This window comes from Anarrhichthys ocellatus, unplaced genomic scaffold (assembly GCF_004355925.1).
Source record: "Anarrhichthys ocellatus isolate YVR2014 unplaced genomic scaffold, GSC_Weel_1.0 scaffold4, whole genome shotgun sequence".
NCBI lineage: Eukaryota > Metazoa > Chordata > Actinopteri > Perciformes > Anarhichadidae > Anarrhichthys > Anarrhichthys ocellatus.
Window position 1 is genome coordinate 891,132 of NW_022280034.1, and position 20,013 is coordinate 911,144.

At 44.1% G+C, this 20,013-nt stretch overlaps 3 protein-coding genes across 6 annotated transcripts in view; 1 reads left to right on the forward strand and 2 right to left on the reverse strand.

Annotated features, from left to right (window-relative positions):
- Window positions 1-290: 290 nt before the first annotated feature.
- Window positions 291-1,290, forward strand: LOC116381076 (parvalbumin-like EF-hand-containing protein). Its single transcript, XM_031842913.1, is given in 5 exon segments — window positions 291-396; window positions 508-588; window positions 839-923; window positions 925-990; window positions 1,245-1,290. Coding segments are annotated over 5 exon segments (384 nt in total).
- A 1,737-nt stretch (window positions 1,291-3,027) lies between these two features.
- Window positions 3,028-15,333, reverse strand: st6galnac (ST6 (alpha-N-acetyl-neuraminyl-2,3-beta-galactosyl-1,3)-N-acetylgalactosaminide alpha-2,6-sialyltransferase). Of its 2 annotated transcripts, none has more exons than XM_031842657.1 (10): window positions 15,252-15,333; window positions 13,691-13,953; window positions 9,135-9,420; window positions 7,658-7,823; window positions 6,851-7,025; window positions 6,193-6,331; window positions 5,638-5,741; window positions 4,946-5,029; window positions 4,642-4,741; window positions 3,028-4,257 (listed from the first exon to the last, which is right to left on the reverse strand). In XM_031842657.1, exons 2-10 carry the CDS (start codon window positions 13,840-13,842, stop codon window positions 4,087-4,089), a joined length of 1,377 nt encoding a protein of 458 aa, XP_031698517.1. In that variant the 5' UTR covers window positions 13,843-13,953; window positions 15,252-15,333; the 3' UTR covers window positions 3,028-4,086. The 2 variants fall into 2 exon arrangements, with proteins under 2 accessions (XP_031698517.1, XP_031698520.1); XM_031842660.1 differs by lacking the exon at window positions 15,252-15,333 and adding an exon at window positions 14,813-14,831 and having other exon boundaries at window positions 13,691-13,927.
- A 990-nt stretch (window positions 15,334-16,323) lies between these two features.
- Window positions 16,324-20,013, reverse strand: part of cep131 (centrosomal protein 131) — a 17,205-nt gene continuing 13,515 nt past the window's right edge. For all 3 annotated transcript variants that reach the window (XM_031842648.1, XM_031842652.1, XM_031842646.1), the window contains 4 exons: window positions 19,315-19,492; window positions 19,025-19,221; window positions 18,746-18,806; window positions 16,324-18,641 (listed from right to left, as the gene is read on the reverse strand). In XM_031842648.1, coding sequence (XP_031698508.1) covers window positions 18,570-18,641; window positions 18,746-18,806; window positions 19,025-19,221; window positions 19,315-19,492 — 508 coding nt within the window. In that variant the 3' untranslated portion in view covers window positions 16,324-18,569. The remainder of the gene's footprint in view (window positions 18,642-18,745; window positions 18,807-19,024; window positions 19,222-19,314; window positions 19,493-20,013) is intronic.

Genomic DNA, 20,013 nt, shown 5'->3' on the forward strand with positions numbered 1-20,013 from the left:
GTCGCCTAAAAATGTCTTATTCAGCATTCAGTTGTACTTAGCTCCGCCCTCTGTCACTTCTGGTTCCAAACTATTTTTTTAAAATGTTTATGTTACCTTTGGGATGTAAAATCTTATTATCTAAAGCAACCAACATAATAGAGTAAAACCAGACATTTAGTGTCAGAGAAATCCCTATCAGTCATTAACAAATGAAGTAAATGTACTGTTTTTGTTCAGTCGGCCTTTGATTTAACTGTTGAACTGTTTGCTCTTCTCCTGATCTGCAGCTCAGGACACACCTGAACAACATGGACGACGACGTTCGGCCGCAGGTGAAGAAGGTGGCTGTGGCCATGGGCGCTTCCCTCACCGAGCAGGACATCGACCGCATGCCACGGGAGATGAGAATGCATGGTGACACTGTGTGTGTGTGTGTGTGTGTGTGTGTGTGTGTGTGTGTGTGTGTGTGTGTGTGTGTGTGTGAGAATCATGTCCATGATGTCATCCTGCTGTGACTGTCCACAGGAAACTTCAACTCCAGCAGGTTTCTGGAGTACATGAGGCAGTTCAAGACCTCTGAGCAGAGAGGCCATCAAGAAGGAAAAAGTACATTTGTTGGGGACTATTATTATATATTTTTTATTATGTATATGAATTATGATTATACCTTTGTCTTTTCAGTCATAACTCACTTTGTTTCTGCTTATTTATATTGTATTGTGTGTGATGACTGAATAAAAATACTACTAAAAGGTGGAATTAAATATATATTTGATACACAAAATCAAATATATATATTGTTTTTTTAATATGAAAAATATGGAATTATGTGGGCCTTTAATGTCTGTTCTACTAGATGAGTACTTGTTCCAGCTGACCACGTTCCCCTTTAACGGATACATTCTGTGGACCGTTCCGACTGCAGCAGCATCAGCTCCTCTTTGATGACGAGGCGGAGGCCACGATGCAGGCGGTCGACACCGATGAAGACGGACGCATCGACTACAGAGGGAAGGAGGAGCTTTATTTTATTTTTTGCATTTTACACTGTGTGGTGCACTGACTGGTAGTCACCACCGAGGGTCAGCAGTTAGTAACGCTTCATGTCTGAGGGGGAAAAGCTCACTCACACATTACGTTTAGTAAAGGAAATAAAAGGTAAATAAAAAAACATCTTACTTTAACAGCTAATGAGTTGTAAAATACAGCTTCATTAAGTCTCTAATTCTCCTGGCTCCATGTTTCTCCCTCTTCAACCTCTCAGAGTTCTCAGACATGGTGAAGATGGAGAAGAAACCAAAGAAGTAAGGTCACAAGGTCAATCCATGCTTACTGTAAAACTTCTTTAGGGCCAACAGAAGTCAAACAACGACCCAATAAATGAACTATTTAAACATATCCCTACTGATTATTAGTCATTAAAATGAATGCGTGGGAACCAACGGGCTTGGGTCTGAGTGCCAGACAGGATACGGAAGTGAGACCGTGTTCAGAGAGACGCAGCTGGTTCTGATTCTGTATTTTGATGAACACACAATCTCGATAAAAAAAAATTCAGTTTACTATTACAGGTTGAAAACTATTCAACACGTGTACTATTTAAGATCACCTCTCTGGGGGGGAGGGGGAGGCCATGACCCCGGCTGTATGCACTGATGGAGAAGCACCAGCTACAGAGATCTGGACCTTTTTCATATCTCACTCTGGTGCACTGACCGGGTTCCACCACTAGGAGTCAGCAGTCAGTAACTCTTCATGTCTGAGGGACAGCAGCTCTCTCCCTTCAGCTTCTCAATCATTTACTTTCTATACAATGAATAAAAGTGCAGACATGGAAGCTGCTTTCTGTGCTGTTTATTTATTCAAACCTCGTTTTAAAAAGGCTGCGATCACAGATCAGAGCTCAGCGTGATGCAAATGCCCTTCGATCATTACGTGAGCACATGCTGCGGTTAAAGAAGTCCATGTTGTCCCGGAGGAGTAAGAGCCCACATTGATTATCACAGAGGGGCAAGACACCAAATCTACTTCTCTAAAACAAACTAAGAACATAAAACCTTCATCGTGGAACAAAACGCATCAAGTGGAAGTTGATGCAGCATCCACACCTTCAGCATCAGGAACCGTTTGTTTTTCACCTAAAAGACGTGAAACTTAGAAAAATGGGATCCACATCATGCCATAAATCCAAAAGCATCTATTTATATCTCAGTGACAGAAAGGCCTCATGTTGCAGGCCTGTGGCTGCACACTACCAACTACAGTATGTAATTGTAACCTCCTGCTGCCAGACGTCTTGGCATCGCTGCAGAGCCTGACTCATGCACTCCCTGAAGCAGCAGCCCCCCCCGACCACACCACGCACATCTGGCTGTGTGCGTCTGCCTCCACGCCTCAGAGCCCTCGGACACGGAGAAGATGGAGAAGAAACCCAAGAGGTCACGAGGTCACTCTGTGCTTCAGAGTGTTACTACAGAGAGAGAGAGCGTGTGATCTACCCTCAGAGGGATCTCCTCTCTCTGTGGATCTTTATCAGTTTGCTAAATGAAAATGAATAAAAAGGTAAATTGTTAAAACGACTGTCAGCCACTGATTAACCCTCAATCTGAGTGTTTGCCTGTTAAATTATAAAGGAGTTGTTAGCACACAGCTGGCGCCTGAATACACATGCTGAGACGACGGTCTCAACCTTTTTATCAAGGTCTGACTTCTTGTTTCCTGTTGTGACCAAGAGAGTTTCAGGTCCTAGATTTCTAATAATGTCTTTGCAAGTTTCCTGGAAAGAGTTGATTATGAATTTATTTGGCACCAATGACAGGAAATTAGAGATTTTAGACATTTGAGGTTTGTTTTTGATCTTCAGTAGAGGAATATATATATATATATATATTCAAATTGCCTGTAGACTAATTTCACAGAAAATGGATTGAATTCAATAAACGTGTGCCAAATTGCTACGAGTTACAACAGTTAATTTCTGGAAAATGATCCCAAATGATGGAACCAAACCAACCAAAAAAAATGAAAGAATCACAAACCAGCCGATTGAATCACAGTTTAGTTTATACAGATTATAAAAAGGTCAAAATCAAAAATTGCACTATAAAGTTATCCCCTTCCTGGTTTGCACTTTGTTAGAATACAATCCCACGCTTCAGTTGACCGTCTGGATGTGTGTTGATTCAACAAACAGTAAATGTTAAATACAAATGTTCCCTGATCTGCAGCTTGTCTTTGGTTTCTTTTCCATCTCAGACGTACAGCGCCATTCCCCAACTCTCTTAGATTCCTCCTCAATGAGAGGAACTAAGACACAAGTGATAAGATGAGTGAGCTAACTCAAACAAAGGGACAACGCCCTCCTCAGCAGTATTGCGGCGCTGCACTCACAAACAGAACAGAGCCGGAGTGTGTAACTCAATAGGAACAGTTTAAAAAGAGCTGATCTCACTTTTAAACTAACTTTATCAAATAAACTCGTGTTCATGTCATTTTGATGCCACTTCCAGCGATGGTGGCTTTGACCGGAATGACATGCTCACAAATGCTAACATGCTAATGCTAGCGCACAACTTTTGTTTCCCACTAACGTTAGCTTATTAGCACTAAACGAAGTAGCAGAGGCTGGTCATTAAATATTCAACATAATTAAAGTTTGGACCCGACGAGGCAGGATTAAAATAATCTGGATATTACCAACGTTTTGTGCCAAATTAAATGAAGATCAATTCAATAGTTGTCGAATTATTTCAGCTTGAATCAAAGTGGACGATGAAGCATCAAAATCTTTTTAACCACATCGAGTGTTGTTTTGAGCTATTTTGATCCACAAAAAGAGATTTAAATGTTTCGTAACAAATACTAAAATAATGTAAATAAAAAGTAAGTCTCCATGCTGAACAATAACCGCAGCCGTCAATAAAAAAATACTCCTCGTTTGCTTCATAAGAAGGAAACGTCTGCTACTTTTTCTTCTTGCTTTGCTCAGTTCAGAGTCTTGAACGAGTCGTTTTGAGGAACAAAAGGGTCGTCCCTCTTTGGACTTCCTGTCTGCTGGTAAGTCGCGTGGAGACAGGACGACGTGGTTATCCGGTCGACCTGGATTCAGCCGTGCATGTAGAGTCGTATGAGGCCCGCCTGGTGCAGCTGCTGCCACAGAGTCATCTCCATACGCAGGTCGTGGTTGATGAAGAAGCCCACTGGGTGGTAGTTGCTGTCGTAGTAGTGGTCTGAGTAGTTCCTGTAGTCCGGGGTCATGAACCCGTACGCGCTCACCTTCATGAACACAAGAAACAAGAGCTGCAGTCAGGATTAAACAAATCCTGTCATGTGAGAGATCTAATCTTTTAACGACCTTTAGATCGTGTTTGAACAGCTTCTTTTTATTCCCCACACTCAGGTAGAGAAACTGTTAAGACTGATCTGCGATCTAACTAATGAATCATACATTCTGGCACGGCAGAACAACTTTAATGTTCCCCGAGTTCCTGGCAGCACCAAGTCAAGGCTGCACAAGTTCAGAGGATGCGTGCCTTCACAAGGCCGGCTGCTCGCCTCCAAAACATTCTCAGGCTATCAGGCGAGTGCAGGCTTGTCCCACAGTGAATGAACGGCTGACATGGAGCAGTAAAGTGCAACACAGTAATGATGCATTCCAACCTGGTCGCAGGTGTGCAGCGCCGCCAGCAGCATCACGGCACCTGTCGACGGACGGTAAATGTTCTTATATTTGGTTTTCAGAGCGCCGGAACGAAGGAATCTGAAACAGAAAAAGTCAAACAACCCGACATTATTGCGTCGGGGGTTAAAAGTCGCACAAACTCAGTGTGTGGGGGAACGTCCCCCTCTGCAGCTCACTCTGGTTTCAGCCTCCCGCTTCTCTTTTAATCTCATTTCCAGCTGTTTGAAACGTGAGCCCGGCCTTTCATTCGGTCCACCTGCTCTAGCGGATCATTTGGCTCACCTGTTTCTGAGGTAACGGATGAAGTCGGGGTGGTACATCTTCAGCTTCTCCGCTGACACGTCCTCTCCAAAGTACCTGGATGGACTGTGGGATAAAATATATGACATGAAGAGTAAAGGAAAGAAAAACAGTGTGAATGTTTACTGTACATATTCCTTTCTCTAGACGGCCACAAGGGCTGCAACACTTGACCGGGTGTGACTATGGAAGTGGTAGAGATGGCACGGTGAGGTTTGAAGTCTTCCGTTGGTGAAGCAACAGCACTAAGCGCTGACTTACTGCCTTACGCAGGAAAGCTGCTCCGTTTAGCCCAGAGAGAGAAAGACACCCGTCTCCTCAAACGCATTTCAGAACAATCCATCCAATAGTTGATGAGACTTTTCACTCTAAACCACAAAAGATCAGCCTCACTGTGGCGCTAGAGGGAAAAGTCAGTTGATCACCAAAGTCAGCAGGGTTCATCCTCTGGGGATCATGAATGCCCTTTCAAAATGTTAACGGCAATTTGAGCAATATTTGTTGAGATATTTCAGTCTGGACTAAAGTGATGGATGCCCGACATCGACATCCCTAGAGCGAAGACGCTAGCGTGGCTGAAATGCTTGTGCGGCGTTTCTAGCTGAACATATAAAGAAGAACAATAAAGAGCATCATCATCATCATCATCATGACAGTCGGTAGGCGTGGCTTACTCTTTGGCCCGCTCAGGTCCTCTCTCCACTCGACTGTGTGTCGCTGCAGCCTTCATCAGCAGGTAATCGCGGTCGTGATCCGGCAGAAAAACGTATCGCGTTTCCTGTTGGAGAGCAGCAGATGTGGTAGAATAACCGTACGATGTAAATCATGTAAAGTGGTACTTTGAACCCAGCTTGTATTAACATGTTTGAAAGATAAACAGGAGAACATGATGAGAGGATAACAGGGTTCTGTATTAGTTGAGTCACCAGATCTGACGGTGAAATGTGGTGTGAGGTTTGGGACTAGATATAAAAGTCATATGTTCAAAATAAACTTCCGTCTTTACAGGAAACAACGCAGTTAGGTTGAGGAGAAGATCGTGTTTTGGGTTAAAATAACTAGAGCAGAAGAGTTACTGAAGTACAGACGTTATGTGACGAATAATCAATGTCTCCTGGATCAAAGACTGCTTTTTGTTTGACCCAGGCTCCTCCATACTTCAGTCTTTGTACCTCCTGATCACCATTACATACTAATTAACTTTGTGGGATATCTCACTGGGTCCTCACTTTAGACTGAGGGGGTCCTCTGTAGCCGGCGCCGGCGTAGCTCCTCATGGAGTTCATCAGCGTGTTGGTGGAGAAGGTGTAGTGGGTGGTCCGAGACCCCACGTCCTGCTCAAAGCCCTTAATGATCGCCCCGTTGGTCCTGAAGATACACAAGTGTCCACAAACACAACAACATCCTGGTATTCTGTCCTGTAAATCTTCCTTTAATCACACACACACACACACACACACACACACACACACACACACACAAAATCTTTCTTATTCTCAAACATTCCGCAGCATCACAGCACTAAACATACTTTCCATGTCGGCAGGAAACAACCGACACAAACACGGAAACAAAAAGTGAAAGCAAACACCATCATTAAAGGTCCCATCATCACACATGAGCTTTCACCTCCATATCACCATCTAATAATCCGCTGCTCTCATGAATCTGAGGGATTTATACAGTATAGACATAATGTAACGCATTGTTAAAAGGTTCCCTCTCTTTGATTTGATTGGGTATAGACGTTACTCAACTATTGCTCGAGACAGTTGTACATGTTTGTAGAGTGGGGATATTAAAAGCTGCTTACAGCACAAAAACAGGCGGCTTCAGAAACCAACAAAAGCACAAGAGATTTGACTGGAAGCTCTTGACAGCGTCTACCTGAAGACGTAGTGGTGACCGTCGATCTCCTTCCCTTTCTTTGAATCCTTCAGGATGCCACCGTTCCCCACCGCAGCACAGCGGATGCACTCAGACTTATTGCTGCGATCCGTCCAGTCGTCCAACAACCGCCAGCTAGACGGAGAGTTGAGGACGGACAGAGTTTCCACCAACGCTGACAGACAAACAAATCACAGCATTAATCTGGATGAGGTTTATTCAACACAGCTTTTCAAAAACAACCCTTGAATCACGAGGAAAAGATTTAGCTGCTGAACCTCTGATTATTTTTGTGCCTTTAATTGCATCCGCCCACAGATTCACTTCTTTGAGATTGGTCTGAAAGAAAAGAGCCCCGAGGCGACACATGAAGCTGCAATTATCTCAGTCACGAGGCCCACATGTCCTGTTGCAGGCACAATGCTTTGCTTCTGTCTGGGTACATTTGGAATGTAATCAGAGAGCAGATTATCAGCTTTAGACGACCGCTGGTCTCTACAAGACAAGTCCATTTGGTTCATTCTTTTGTTTTTTACATTGTGATGTCGTGTTCTTGTATGAACCCCAGGAAGAGGAGTTTCTACTGATAATGGAGATAGCGGGATAATAAAAAATTGGAATTAAAATTTAAGTTTTTTGGTAATTTGATAAACTGCAAATTAAAAATATAAAATAAAACACAATAACATTTAAAAAAATGTATGAAGGAAACAAACAATATAAAATAACATTTTAATAAATAAAAAAGTTTAATAAAATATGAAAAAAATAAATTTAAAAAAAAATGTAGAAAAACCAAAAACTCACTCTTGTAATCGATCACCTCCCAGCCATGTGCTCCTGGGTACTGGCTCAGGCGCTGGTGCTGTTCAGGAGTGACGTGTTCGGCCCACTGCAGGACCGGAATGTGTTCCAGGAACCGGCCACCAAATGCCGTCTTTGTGACCCGACGACTGATATCGTCTGGGCATTCCTGGGGGAGGCAGGTGACACATGGCCTCGTTATCAAACCACATACAGAGAGCACTTTCTCCACGCTCTACATAGGACTTAGCAGCAAAAAACAGTTGTGTCCCACATGATCTTTGCAAAGCCAGCATCATTAGTTCCACTTGGCAGGTTGCACAACCTCAATATTAACCTCAAGGCTCTCACTGGAGCTAATTATCCAGGACTTACACAGCTGCAGAAAAACAAACGCTCACAACAAGAGCTTTCAACCACTGAGAGACATGTTCATTATGAAATTTACATGCACACATTTTGCTGACGCATTAAATATGAAACCACATGAGGGCAAAACAAGTGCAAACACGAAAAGGTTCCACAAGTGCAAACATGGCAACGCACGCATGGGAAGACCTTATCTCGTCAATTGTGTTCTCTGTGGAATCAATTATCAAATCAGCCTGTGTGCTCTCTCCTCTTAAGTAATGGTTTACTGGAGAACAGCGTGTGCATGGCAGGAAACAGACTGGGATTCACCATGTTGATGCGTTGTTTTGTTAAACTCTTAAAGAGGCCTGCGTCCGCGCCCACGAGGTTCAAAGACTTTGAGGCAGATTTGAGTTTCATCCGGTGGGTTTTCTTCCTCGGTGAACCATCTGACAGATGGACAAAGAAATGTGGCGTTGACGACACATTCAGGGTGGGAGCGGGAGAAAACAAGAGCCAAGCCGAAGGAGGCGTGGCTGTGTTTCCTATCAGGCGTTTACTGCAAACACAGACCCACCCAGCGTGGCAGCCGCCCTATGACAGCATCTCCAGCCCAATGATGAAAACCAGAAGCGTGCGACCATCTGAAGCACTGATGCTCCACATGTGTGGTACTCAACATCATGTGACACAGATCACAAGTTTACAAGGTAGAAATTATAACTCTCACCATCAAACCATGAGGAATATTTACATGTTCTCAAAACTCTAGTGCGGTATTTTTGCCATTAATTGGAGGATAAGATAAAAATCCACAATTAACTGATCCAACCAGCCTGATGGGAGGTCGAGAGACACCCAGTCACATCCATAACCAGTGTAGCCTTACAATCACACAACAAGCCTTAAAATGAACCCATCAGAACATTAGAAATGTTGGTGAATTAATTTGTCTCATTTAGCGGCTGGCTAGCTAGTTAGCTTTTTAATCTGACACAGGAACTGGACTGAAAGAAACAGGTTTAATTTCCTACAAATAATAAATCAAATATGGAATAAAAAGGTGCTGTAATCACATAAACATAATTGTTAGAGGTCTGCACCAATGAAATCCAAACAAGTAACCAACCGTTAGTGGCGGGATGTCTTCACTCATGTAAGTGTCTCCGATGAACGGAGGTTCTGTTGGCCCGTCTGCCTGGACGAGCTGCAGTATTGGGGGGCCTTTGGTCCTGGTTCCGTCCGCTTCATCGGTCCTAGAACTGGACTTAGAGACATCCGGGGCGCTGTTCTCTGCTGGTTTGTGTTGAGCGGCCGTGGATGTTTGAGTCTTTGCGGTGGAGGCCGGAGGGGGACGGGTCCACTGGTCCCTGCTGGTCTCTCTGTCAAGAGGCTCCTCAGAGTCTCGTGAGCTGCTGTGGAAGACAGAACGAGATCTGGCGGTGAGCCCCCCCACACACACACGCACACACACACACTTCCTCTCTCTCACAACGTGTTGTCATGTGGTTGTGTGCATGTTCTTAAAAAGGAATAGTTCAACATTTTGGGAGAATATCCAAATTTATACATTTTGTGCAATAAAACGTTTTCCTTATTTTTCAATATCGTCGCTGATATTACTCTCAATACCAAGCACAATATTACCTTCATATTTTAGTTTTTAATCTAATGTTAGTTACATTTATTTTTACTATATTTACCTCGGTCGTATTGCTGTCGTATTTCACACCGTCGTCAGTATAACTTCTTATACACTTAATACTCCAATGTTCATTTATCTTTACTTTTTTACTCTATTGTGTTTTTCCTATTGTTGTAATCTTTGATCGATCTCTGTCAGAGATTATTAAAGTTCAATCTAACCACATCTTATCTTATTTGTGTTCTTGACTCGGGTTAGATAAGAATAATAAACTTCATTTGTAAAGCTCCTTTAGTGCAAGAAATGCAGCACGAGGTTTTACAATAAAGTAAGATAGATGTAGACTTAAAAGTTGAAAAGTAGACTTTGAAAGTTTGACGTCCTGTTCACAGTTCATATTTGCTACCTCGTCTTCTGAGTCCAGAAGCAAACACAGACCCTCCCAATTTATCACATCACACAAATCCACGACCGGTCTTTACACGGAACTAACCGTCTCAGAACGTCAGGGTGTAACCTCACCGCAGGTCTTATCAGAGTCCAGTACAAACAGAGACACCGATTACAATAACACAAAAGAAGTTTAAAAGATTAGGATTGGTACCCATGTTTACAACGAGCACGCCTATAAATTAGTACATCAGGTAAAAAAATCAAGTAAAATAAAACATTTTAAAAGAAGCGCAAAAAAGACTTTCAGGCCTTTTACAGTTTGTTAAAAGCTGAAGTGAAGAGATAAGTATTTAAAAAATATAAATGTCAGCAGCTAGTTAGCTTAGCTTAGCATAGGGACTGGAAACAGTGGGGAACAGCTAGCCTGGCTCTGTCAGAGGTTTCCAGCTGCTCCAGATCTCACGGCTCCTCAACCCTGTGTATCTTCTTTGTTTACAGCTTTACAGGTGCTGGTTGAGGGATTAGCTTTGAGCAGTTTAGCCATTTCCACAACGTTTCCTGCCTTTATGCTAAGCTAAGCTAAGCGACTGGAAAACTCCAAAATCACATACAACGGACAGATGTGTGGTATCTATCTGACTAAGGATGCAAAAATTCATATTGCCCTGAATATCTAACTATTGCTTCAAATGTGTTATTGTAGATTATTGTATTTTAATTGACACAGATTTATTTTACTGTTGAAAACTATTGACAGGGCGTGTCTGTGGCTAAAAACCACAAGGGGTAAATGGAAACATGAGTTTCATTTTGCAATTTGGAAAAACAAACCCTTTAATTAAGTTAATAACTTTTCACACAATAACACGTTAATCACATGCGAGGTTGTGAGGTTTACTTTGAAAAGTACGCTGATTTATGACTCCCACTGCATAACTTGGAAAACATATTGCAGACATGAAGAAGAGGGAGGAGGCTGTATTTCGTCTGAGATATTTAATGTTTGTGTGCTCAACTAACTCGAGGTTCACTTACTAGCTTTTAGACTAATCTTTCCCTCAGCAGGGTGGAGCTGTCAGTAGGTATGAACCTTATGGGGGAGGGAGTTGAGGAAGGCAGCGAGATGCAGCTGAAAGTTCCAGAAAAAGCCAGTAAGTGGACCTTAATTTAAGATTTGTTTTGTTGTAACCTTATCTTTATCCCATTATTGACCTTTTATAGTCGTCCTGACGCACCAGATGCTGCTGCTGTCACCCTCATAAAAGATGCCAACGAGGCACAAATGCAATAAAGTGGCTGAATTTAAGTGTAAATGGAGCTCGTTAAAGTTGAACAAAGATCAAAGGTTGACCTGCAGACGGGACAGGAAGTCAGGAAAACGTCACCTTAAAAGGATGTGATGAGAGGAAGATAAAGTTACATTAAATGTTTGACTTACTTTTTCATTTACGAAAAATAATATGTATATCTATTAAATGATTGAATAAGACATTATGTTTGGAGTGATGCAGGGTAAAATATTTAATTTGACTCTTTTGGGATTTATTTATTGTGATGAAAAATAATAGAAAAACATATCTTTATTTTCCATTTTTAATATGTTTTCCCACTAAACAATGATTTCACTGTTCTTTTGTCCCGTGACTATTTAACACATATTCTAATACTAAAATTTAAAACAGTGTCCTGAATATAGTTATATAGTAATAGATTATTTTTATAAACTTTATGTTTATTTAAATATTCAACTTTCAAAATATTGCATCTCAGTAAAATTATGGCAAAACAAAATTTAAAAAAATGTATTTTATTTTCTAAATGTAAAAGAATCCTCCGTCCAGTAAAAATGTGGAGGTCTGCTCCATCAAAAGCAGCTCCAGAAGGGAAGTGAGGAGGACACTTAAATTAAAGAACAGCTTTAAAAATGAGAGACCTGCCGGCTCCTCGAGCCCCAAACCGACCATTCAGTGTCTGAAACGGACCTTCGACAAACAGCCATCTTTTCCATTTCTGTCCTCTGAACTCAACGCGTTGTATCTGGAGCTGCTGGCTCTTAAAGCTGGAGCGCTGCCCGATACAACAAAGCTTACGCTTCACATACGCGTGGAAGAAACCACCTCCAGGGGCTTTTTTTCATGACTGTGTGGCTCCTTTGTTAAAACCACAATGACACAACTAGAGAGGGAATAAGTGCTGCCTACAGACAAGTACATCGTACCACTCATGATCTAGATCAGAGGTATTCAATTAAAGTTCAGCGATGTCCAGTTAGAGAGAATGTCCTCATCCAAAGGTCGATTAATGATTTAGTCCCATGTATAGTGAACAACAGTTGTATTAACGTCTGTATGAGTCAACATCTGACTGTCAAAGCAAGTAAAGAAAGTTCAGTTGAACTGGATTAATTATAAATAATATACTCTAATAATGAATAAATCTTCTCTTATTTCAAGTAACATGTAGGCTGGATAAAAAATACAATACATATCAGTAAGTGTTGGAAGAATGCGACTCTTAAAATACTTAACTTTAGAAAAATGAATGTAACTGAATTGTTTGTGCTGCAGCTTTAGATTCAGTTCATACAGGTGTGAAGTGGTGAATCAAAGAAGCCACGATATCCATATTATTCTCATCTTCTAATAAGGGGCTTTATCTGTGGTTATTAAACAGATTGTTTCAGCTCTATTCTCTCTGTTAACATCATTGTTGAACAGTGAATTCATGTGTCAGGATTCTGATCATTTTGGGCTCTTAGATCGTTTATGGTTTGTACCTTCATATCAGATGTGAGTGGGTACGTTTGCTCAAAAGAGTTGTCTTTGTCTCGTAGTGACGCTTCACATTACTGCTTCTAAACTCACTCCATTGTCTCTGAACATACAGTATGTGACATACTGGTTTTGAACTGCCGATAGGAAGAATGAAGGTATAAAAGTCTGTCCATTCTTGGTTTAAGACTCTTATCTCTCTGGTCCCCCTGGTCTCTCTGGTCTCTCTGGTCCCCCTGGTCCCCCTGGTCTCTCTTATCTCTCTTTCCACATTTCTCTTCTTAGAGAACATCATGTGAAATAACTTCTCTGACTCACGTACTTCTCTGACTGTTGGGTCTCTCTCCTGTGTGTGTGTGTGTGTCTTATAGGAATACACATATATGATTCACAACACATGTAAGTGGTCTGTGTGTTTCCTGGACCTCTGAACGAGTTCCGTAAAGGCTGTGAGCGTGAATCAGTCTCTGGTCGTTTCCCATAACAGATTGTTTTTAGTGTTGTTTTTATTCTGAGCTCTTCTCACTGGCTTTAAGTGGGCAGGGTTCAGTTGGGATTTGTGTTAACTTTAACTGTTGCTTATTTAGCCAGGATTTTTAATTTTTAAATGATTTGTTTTGCAGCTTTAAGGTTATGTATTTTGTAGGAGGTGCAACCCTTTGTTATAATGAATCACTTTGCACTATGGGAAGTGTAGAATCCAGTGTTTTTGCAACTTTCCTCAAACTAGGGGCTAAAAGTCGGCCTCTGGCCTCTCTGCATTCATTTTGACTTTCTGATTTCTGAAGTCTCTCTTCACCTGCAGTGTCTCCTCTGATAACCTTACATTGTATTTTATCATCACGTACAGGTTGGTACGGCTGTCCCTCCGCTCACCTCTCGTTCGTTCCCTGTATGAAGCCCTGGAGATGTTTGAAGGGCAGCATGGACCACGACAGAGGACTCTCCAGGCTCACGCACAGCATGTAGACGCACAGCAGGGAGCCGACGGCCACCACGCCGACCACCAGCCTCCTATGGAGCGCCATCCCCGTCAAGGAGCGAGCGACCGTCGCCGCCAGGCCGTGTGTGCTTGCCCCGCTCTCAGGAACATGAGGAGGCAGAAGACGGAGGCTGAGGGGAAAGAAGAGGACGCTGTCCTGGCGAGGGACAGTTTTGTTTTGGTCAGCCAGGCGAGCGGAAAGCGAGGGGTGTCAGTGATGGTGGGGATTTAATTAGCCCACAATAGGTTCTGGGCTCCACTCTGAGCTTCTCTCAGCACAACTACAGCAGGAGAGGGAGACAGGAAGAGAGACAGAGAGCTGGAACAAGGGCAAAGACTTCATCTTTCAGCGTCAACAGAGTCCCAAATAATCCCTTTTTAATGAAACCTTTTCTCATGCCCCTGAACACAAAGTGCACGGTCACACGCTTCATATCTTGTTGTGTGCTGCTCTTATTCATCTCCTCTCTGCACTGAAGGTACAGAAGTGGGAACACTGTAGCTACACACAACAGAAAGTACAAGATTAACACAGTGAGAGGAGCTGCACAGGAAGCATTTCTTCGCTGTTCCGAAACTGACAGAAGGGAAAAAAAACAGGTCAGCCAGCTACAGCTGATGAGTGACTACAGATACAGGAAGCCAGAAACTCCAATCTGACAGGAAACCTGTGAATGAAACCTGTTGTGGTCACACCAAAGAGTCTCATGTACACTCTGAGCACCAGCCCGCTCCACTTCTCACCTCCTTGGTGAGGGTAATAAACGTGGCACGAGGCCAGGCTCGTAAATCTGCTCTCTGGACTTTCAGTGAATCTTTGAGGAGAAATCTACAGACAGCAGTAAAAGAAAAACACCTAAATGTGTATTTGATCTCAGAGGAGCCGTGTTGAGGGAACTAAACAGCTCAAATCTGACTCAAAGTCAAGTCTTTGTGCTGCTTTTCTTAAACCCATCAATCCTCCCAAGTAGACGCTTGATAACGGGGTGAATCAGGAGAATAATAACGGCACTGACCACAATGTGAGTGATGCCGTTTCCCCCCCGGCCCATGTGAGTAGGTGCTCCTCCTGACTGAGGCTGAAATGGGGGAATGGAAAGAATGTGTTGCAGCGATCCAGTGATAAACTCAGATCTCTGATGAGAGACACAACATGGAAACTCTGGAGGAAGATATCTTTCCAATCAAAGAGACTTTAACTAAACAGTTAAAGTAAAGATGTCTACTTTAAATAAATGTCATAGAAGTGATTAAATAGTCTCCAATGTGGCTGACAAAGAGTCAGAGAGACTAAAATAAGAGGGGAAAGAGACCACACATGCATCAGACCGTGACAAACCATGACTCAATCTCCTCCTTTTAGTCAGAGGACTCTACTCGCTCTCCTCTCGTCTAACAGACAGTAAGCTCTTCAGAATAGAAGGTAAAGTAAAGAAGGAAAGCTCGTCCTCTCACCCGTAGAGAGTCTTCTGTGGTCTCAGTCCGTCCTTCACAACCGCTACAATGAAGACTTATTCCTCCAAGTTGGTGAGCTCTGCTGCTGATCTAGTGTGGAGCGGCTGCACTGCCAGCCTCTGCACTGTATGGGCGGGACCATTGTGAAATGAGCAACAGCTGCTGGCAATTGGACAACCCCCCTGCATGAGAGGGAGAGGGAGAGAGAGAGAGAGAGAGAGAGAGAGAGAGGTTGCAATAAAGTCATGAGCAGCTCTGAGGATGTCTGCTATGCTCACAATGTGTGGAGACCCTGAATCACACACACACACACACACACACACACACACACACACGAATGTAAAAGGTCAGGTGACGAGCAGGAACATGCAGACCGAAACTTCCTCCACACAGCTGGCTCAGCTTTTTTAAAACCTCTTCCGTCACGGGAGCCATTCGCTCCATCCAGCCCTCGGTCAGCTGGGCCCTCCCAGCCAAGGGGGAGTCAATGGTCGGTGTGCCTCTCCGGGTTCTGGTTTCCTGTGAAAAGAAGGGAAATTAGGCTGAAAGGAGAGACACGTTTTCAGTACGCACTACCGGTTGCTTTGGCAGTCCGGAGGAAGTGAGCTAGCTGCAGGGTGAAAGGAAAAAAGAGAAGAAGAAGAAGAAGAAGAAGAAGAAGAAAAAGAAGAAGAAAGTGGGTCAGCTCTGGACATTATTCCAGATGTATAGGCTGAAACATCCCAGAGGTGGTTTTAACTTCCATAAAGGCAGCTCGTATTGTGCCAAAACATCAATTATCAAGAAACTGTTCGAGGTTTACAGACATTTCAGGAATGAAACGATGCATTTAAATGCTGAAGAAATGCTGTTAATAAATCATTTCAGGCTTCAAACCGACAGCTCTTTGTGCTCATTATTGGAATCCCCCAGCGTGTTGAGTGGATGTGACTGAAGACACTTCTTCGTCTCCCTCGACGCCGTGAGTTACGGACTGAGAGAGCGAAGGATGATGGGAGGGCGGGGGACGGAAAACAAGCAAACAATTGTCTTGTTTTGCCAAAGCGAACAGAGACGAGGAACACAGCGCACGTCTGCAACAAGCCTTTGCTTCTTTGTTTTTATTCAGTCACCATCTTCACAGTTTAATTCAACCATCATCACCACGACTAATGATCACAACTAAACTAAAACAAGATGAAGAGCTACGTGTTCGGGCACAGAGGTTACACGTGGAGAGATGGATCAGAACAAAATTAGAACTGTTGACAGCTGGAATGGTTTGTATACAAAGGTACAAATGAATAAAAAAAATACAAAATAAACTTGTGCTTGTGTGTATCTGACACCACGAGGGTCGTCTCAGGTCACAATGGGAGGAACGCTGGCACACACACACATGCACACAAAAGGCAAGGCGCATTGGCACTTGTAGGGCGGGCATGTGCGAGGAATGCCAGCTCCCGTCTCCAACTCACATCGCCACCGTCTGCTGAGCCAACACCGGCAGAGCAGACCGTGCTGCTTCCGGGCCTCCACACCAGAGTCCTCGTGGCTCACAGCGTGACGCACATCAACCACCTCCTGCCTCGCTGCCCGACCTCCAGTCGGGGCTTCTGTTTCAGTTCTGCTCCGTAAACTTGGAAGTGCTTTGTGGCGACAATCACTCTGATTTAGTGCTTCGGGTCAGAAACCGCATTACCCATAAAGCTGCACTGCTCCTACCCTTCCACCACGTTACACTTCATATGAACCCTTCACATTGGGGCTCGGACGACTTCCGTGTCAGAAAAACCTGACGTACTGTATTTAAACCATCTACAAACGGCATAGTTTTAACGTGTTAGCGTGGCGGTTAGCCGCTCTGATAAGTTACAGTAAAAACACTTGATGTGCTGACGAGCTTTGAGAGAAGAATACTTCAAAGGACCATCGTGTGGACCAACACCACCACAAAGGGTTGTGTAAGAGCGCTGAGCTGGGAAATAAATAAAGAACAGAGGAACTCAATAAATATGTTGGTATGTGAGGGCGAGTTTGGGATCTTTACAATCACATCATTTCACATCATGTTGCACACGAAATAACTTCATCTTCAGGTTTAGCCCCCCCCACACACACACACACACACACACACACTAACTCATGCTATGGACCGTTCTCACTGAAATCTTATCCACAGAGGCTTTCAGTGTCAGTGAGAGGGGCTTCGACTCATCTTCAACCAACGTCAGGGTCACAATGAAGTGAGGAGAGCTGGTGGCTCCTGAGAGCATCACTAAACATCCCAACACAGGTAGTGTGTGTGTGTGTGTGTGTGTGTGTGTGTTTTGTCACAGTGCAGCCTCTGAGTCAGGGCGGTGAAACATACCTCTGGTCACATGCTTTGTGCCCCCTCAGACCCTCCTACCACCCGGATCTGTCCCAGCTCTGCTTTCCTAATCTTATAAACATTTTCTATGCACATTCCTTCCTCCTTCCTCCCCCCACCCCTCCAATCCTCTCTCCTCTTCTTTCTTCCTCACATTCAGAAACTTCCAAAGCCTACAATCCTCCGTCTTTCAACTCAAACCTTCTTCTCCACTCGTCCTTTTCCTTTCTTTATAAAGTTGTCCACTCATCAATCGCTCTTTCTATCAGCATCCTACATGCACTGTAACTTCAGTCTGTAACCACGTGTCAGTACTTCACTTCTAACGTCAGGTCCACAGAACACGCTGCTCAGAGACCCGGGGCTCTGTGAGGGAGAGGTTATCCTGTAAACAGCACTCACTCGCCTTCATGGGGCACTGGGACAAAAACACACGACTCAGCAGATAAAAGGGGGCACCAGGAGCTCCACTTGGTCCCAACAGAAGATAATTCTACAGCTCTGACTGATCCCAGTTCCTGGTTGAAAGTGGTCCTCCAGAAAGAGCACCCCCCCCCCCGCACTCCCACCACACCTCTCCCACTTCAAACCAGCGCAGGTTTCTTCGTGCTTGTTTCAGAAACATCTGGAACTGTTCTCCGTGGCAGCTCTGTGGGGAACATTTAGGCATTCCTGCACCAGAGGAAGGGGGGGGGGGGGGGGGGGGGTACAGTAACAGTCAGCAGTCCTCCTCGGGAAAGGAAAGAAGAAGAATTTGTGCCACCTGGTCTGTGGCATGGAAATTAGGGAAGTTCCAACAACACGCTGCTTCATGCCTGGGGGGGGGAGGGTAGGAGAAGGTTCAGTCACTTGTTCACCCTTCTGAAGTTCCACAGGTTCAGTCTTGCATCCAAAGAAAAAACAGAAATCCAGTGGGGGCTTCACAGCGACACAATGATAGGAAACGGGGGGGGGGGGCCTCCTGTCGGTCACTTCTCCAGCAGCTGCTTCCTCTGCTGCTCCCACAGGGCCTCCAGGTTGTCCGCCCTCTTCAGGGCAGCCTATCAGAGGAGAGGACGACATTTAAACACACGCTGTCAGTCATCTCTCATCCAACCGTGTTTTCTTATTGATCACAGAATGACGGGGGGGGGGGGGGGCTCACCTCGTGCTGCTTCCGGAGATGACTAACAGTTTCCTCTTTCTTCAAGATGGCCGACTTCACTCTGTCAAAAATAAACCACAGACAAGAGGACGTTAATGAAAATGTGACTTCTTTTGTTTTGTTGTTTTCACACCAAGCAGACATCGACTGACCTCATTCAGAAAGAAACACAGGAGCTGAAACATGTTTGCAATAAATAGATTTTAACACATTATACAACTAAATAAATAATAATATTTAAAACAGAAACAGCTAATGAATAAAGTAAGTTAAACTGACCGTTGGTGGACTTCAGCCAGTTCCTCCTCCTTCTCCCTGGTGACTCTCTCCACCTCCAGCCGGAGCCTCGCTCGGACCTCTGACACCTCCACCTTCATCCTGCGGTTCTCCTCCTCCGTCATCACCAGCCGGTCGGCGAACTCCTGCCGTATCACCTCGGCCAGGCTGCGGCGCTCGTCCACCAGCTTGTCCCTGGTCTGAATGGATGTTCGAGAGGAGAAGAGGTAACAGAATGGTGAGAAGAGGCCTTCAGAGGAAACATGGAAGAACATAAACCGCCTGCCCCTCACCTGAGTGACGTCCTCGGTCTCCTGTTCTTTCTGTCGGAGCACGGCCTGCAGTCTGATCCGCTCTCCCTCCGCCTCCATCTGCTGCCTCCTCAGCTCCTGTTGTTTCTCCACAGCCGCCCTCTCAGAGCGCTCCAGCTCCCTCAGCTCCGCCTCGTACTTATCCCTCACCCGCTTCACCCTGAGAACAGTGTTAACGGGACATCGGTGTCGGTCAGAAGCCGTTGGAGAGGAAGTGTGGGGGAAAAATAGAATTTGCAAAAAGTAAAAAGGATTCACATCATTCTGCAAGGATGCTAATCAATCTGTTCACATGACATCCCTTACACGTCTGTTCATCACGTTGCTCTCCACTGAGGTTCCTTCTGTTTTTCCCCATTAAAAGGTATTTTTTGGGGAGTTTTCCTTTATCTGATGTGACGGTCCACAGACAGAGGATGTTGTATGTACGCTGTACAGAATGTAAAGCCCTATGAGGCACATTTGTGATGCTGGGCTACACAAATAAATTGAATTGAACTAAAATCAAACAGTTATGGATGTCCACTACAGCAACAAACTCCCCAAAGTATATTTTAAGAACGCTCGTGTTTCTGACAACATCTTTCTTAGGAACTACATGAGTTCAATGGAACTGGTTGTGACGGTGCAGTCAACACACACACACACACACACACACACACACACACACACACACACACA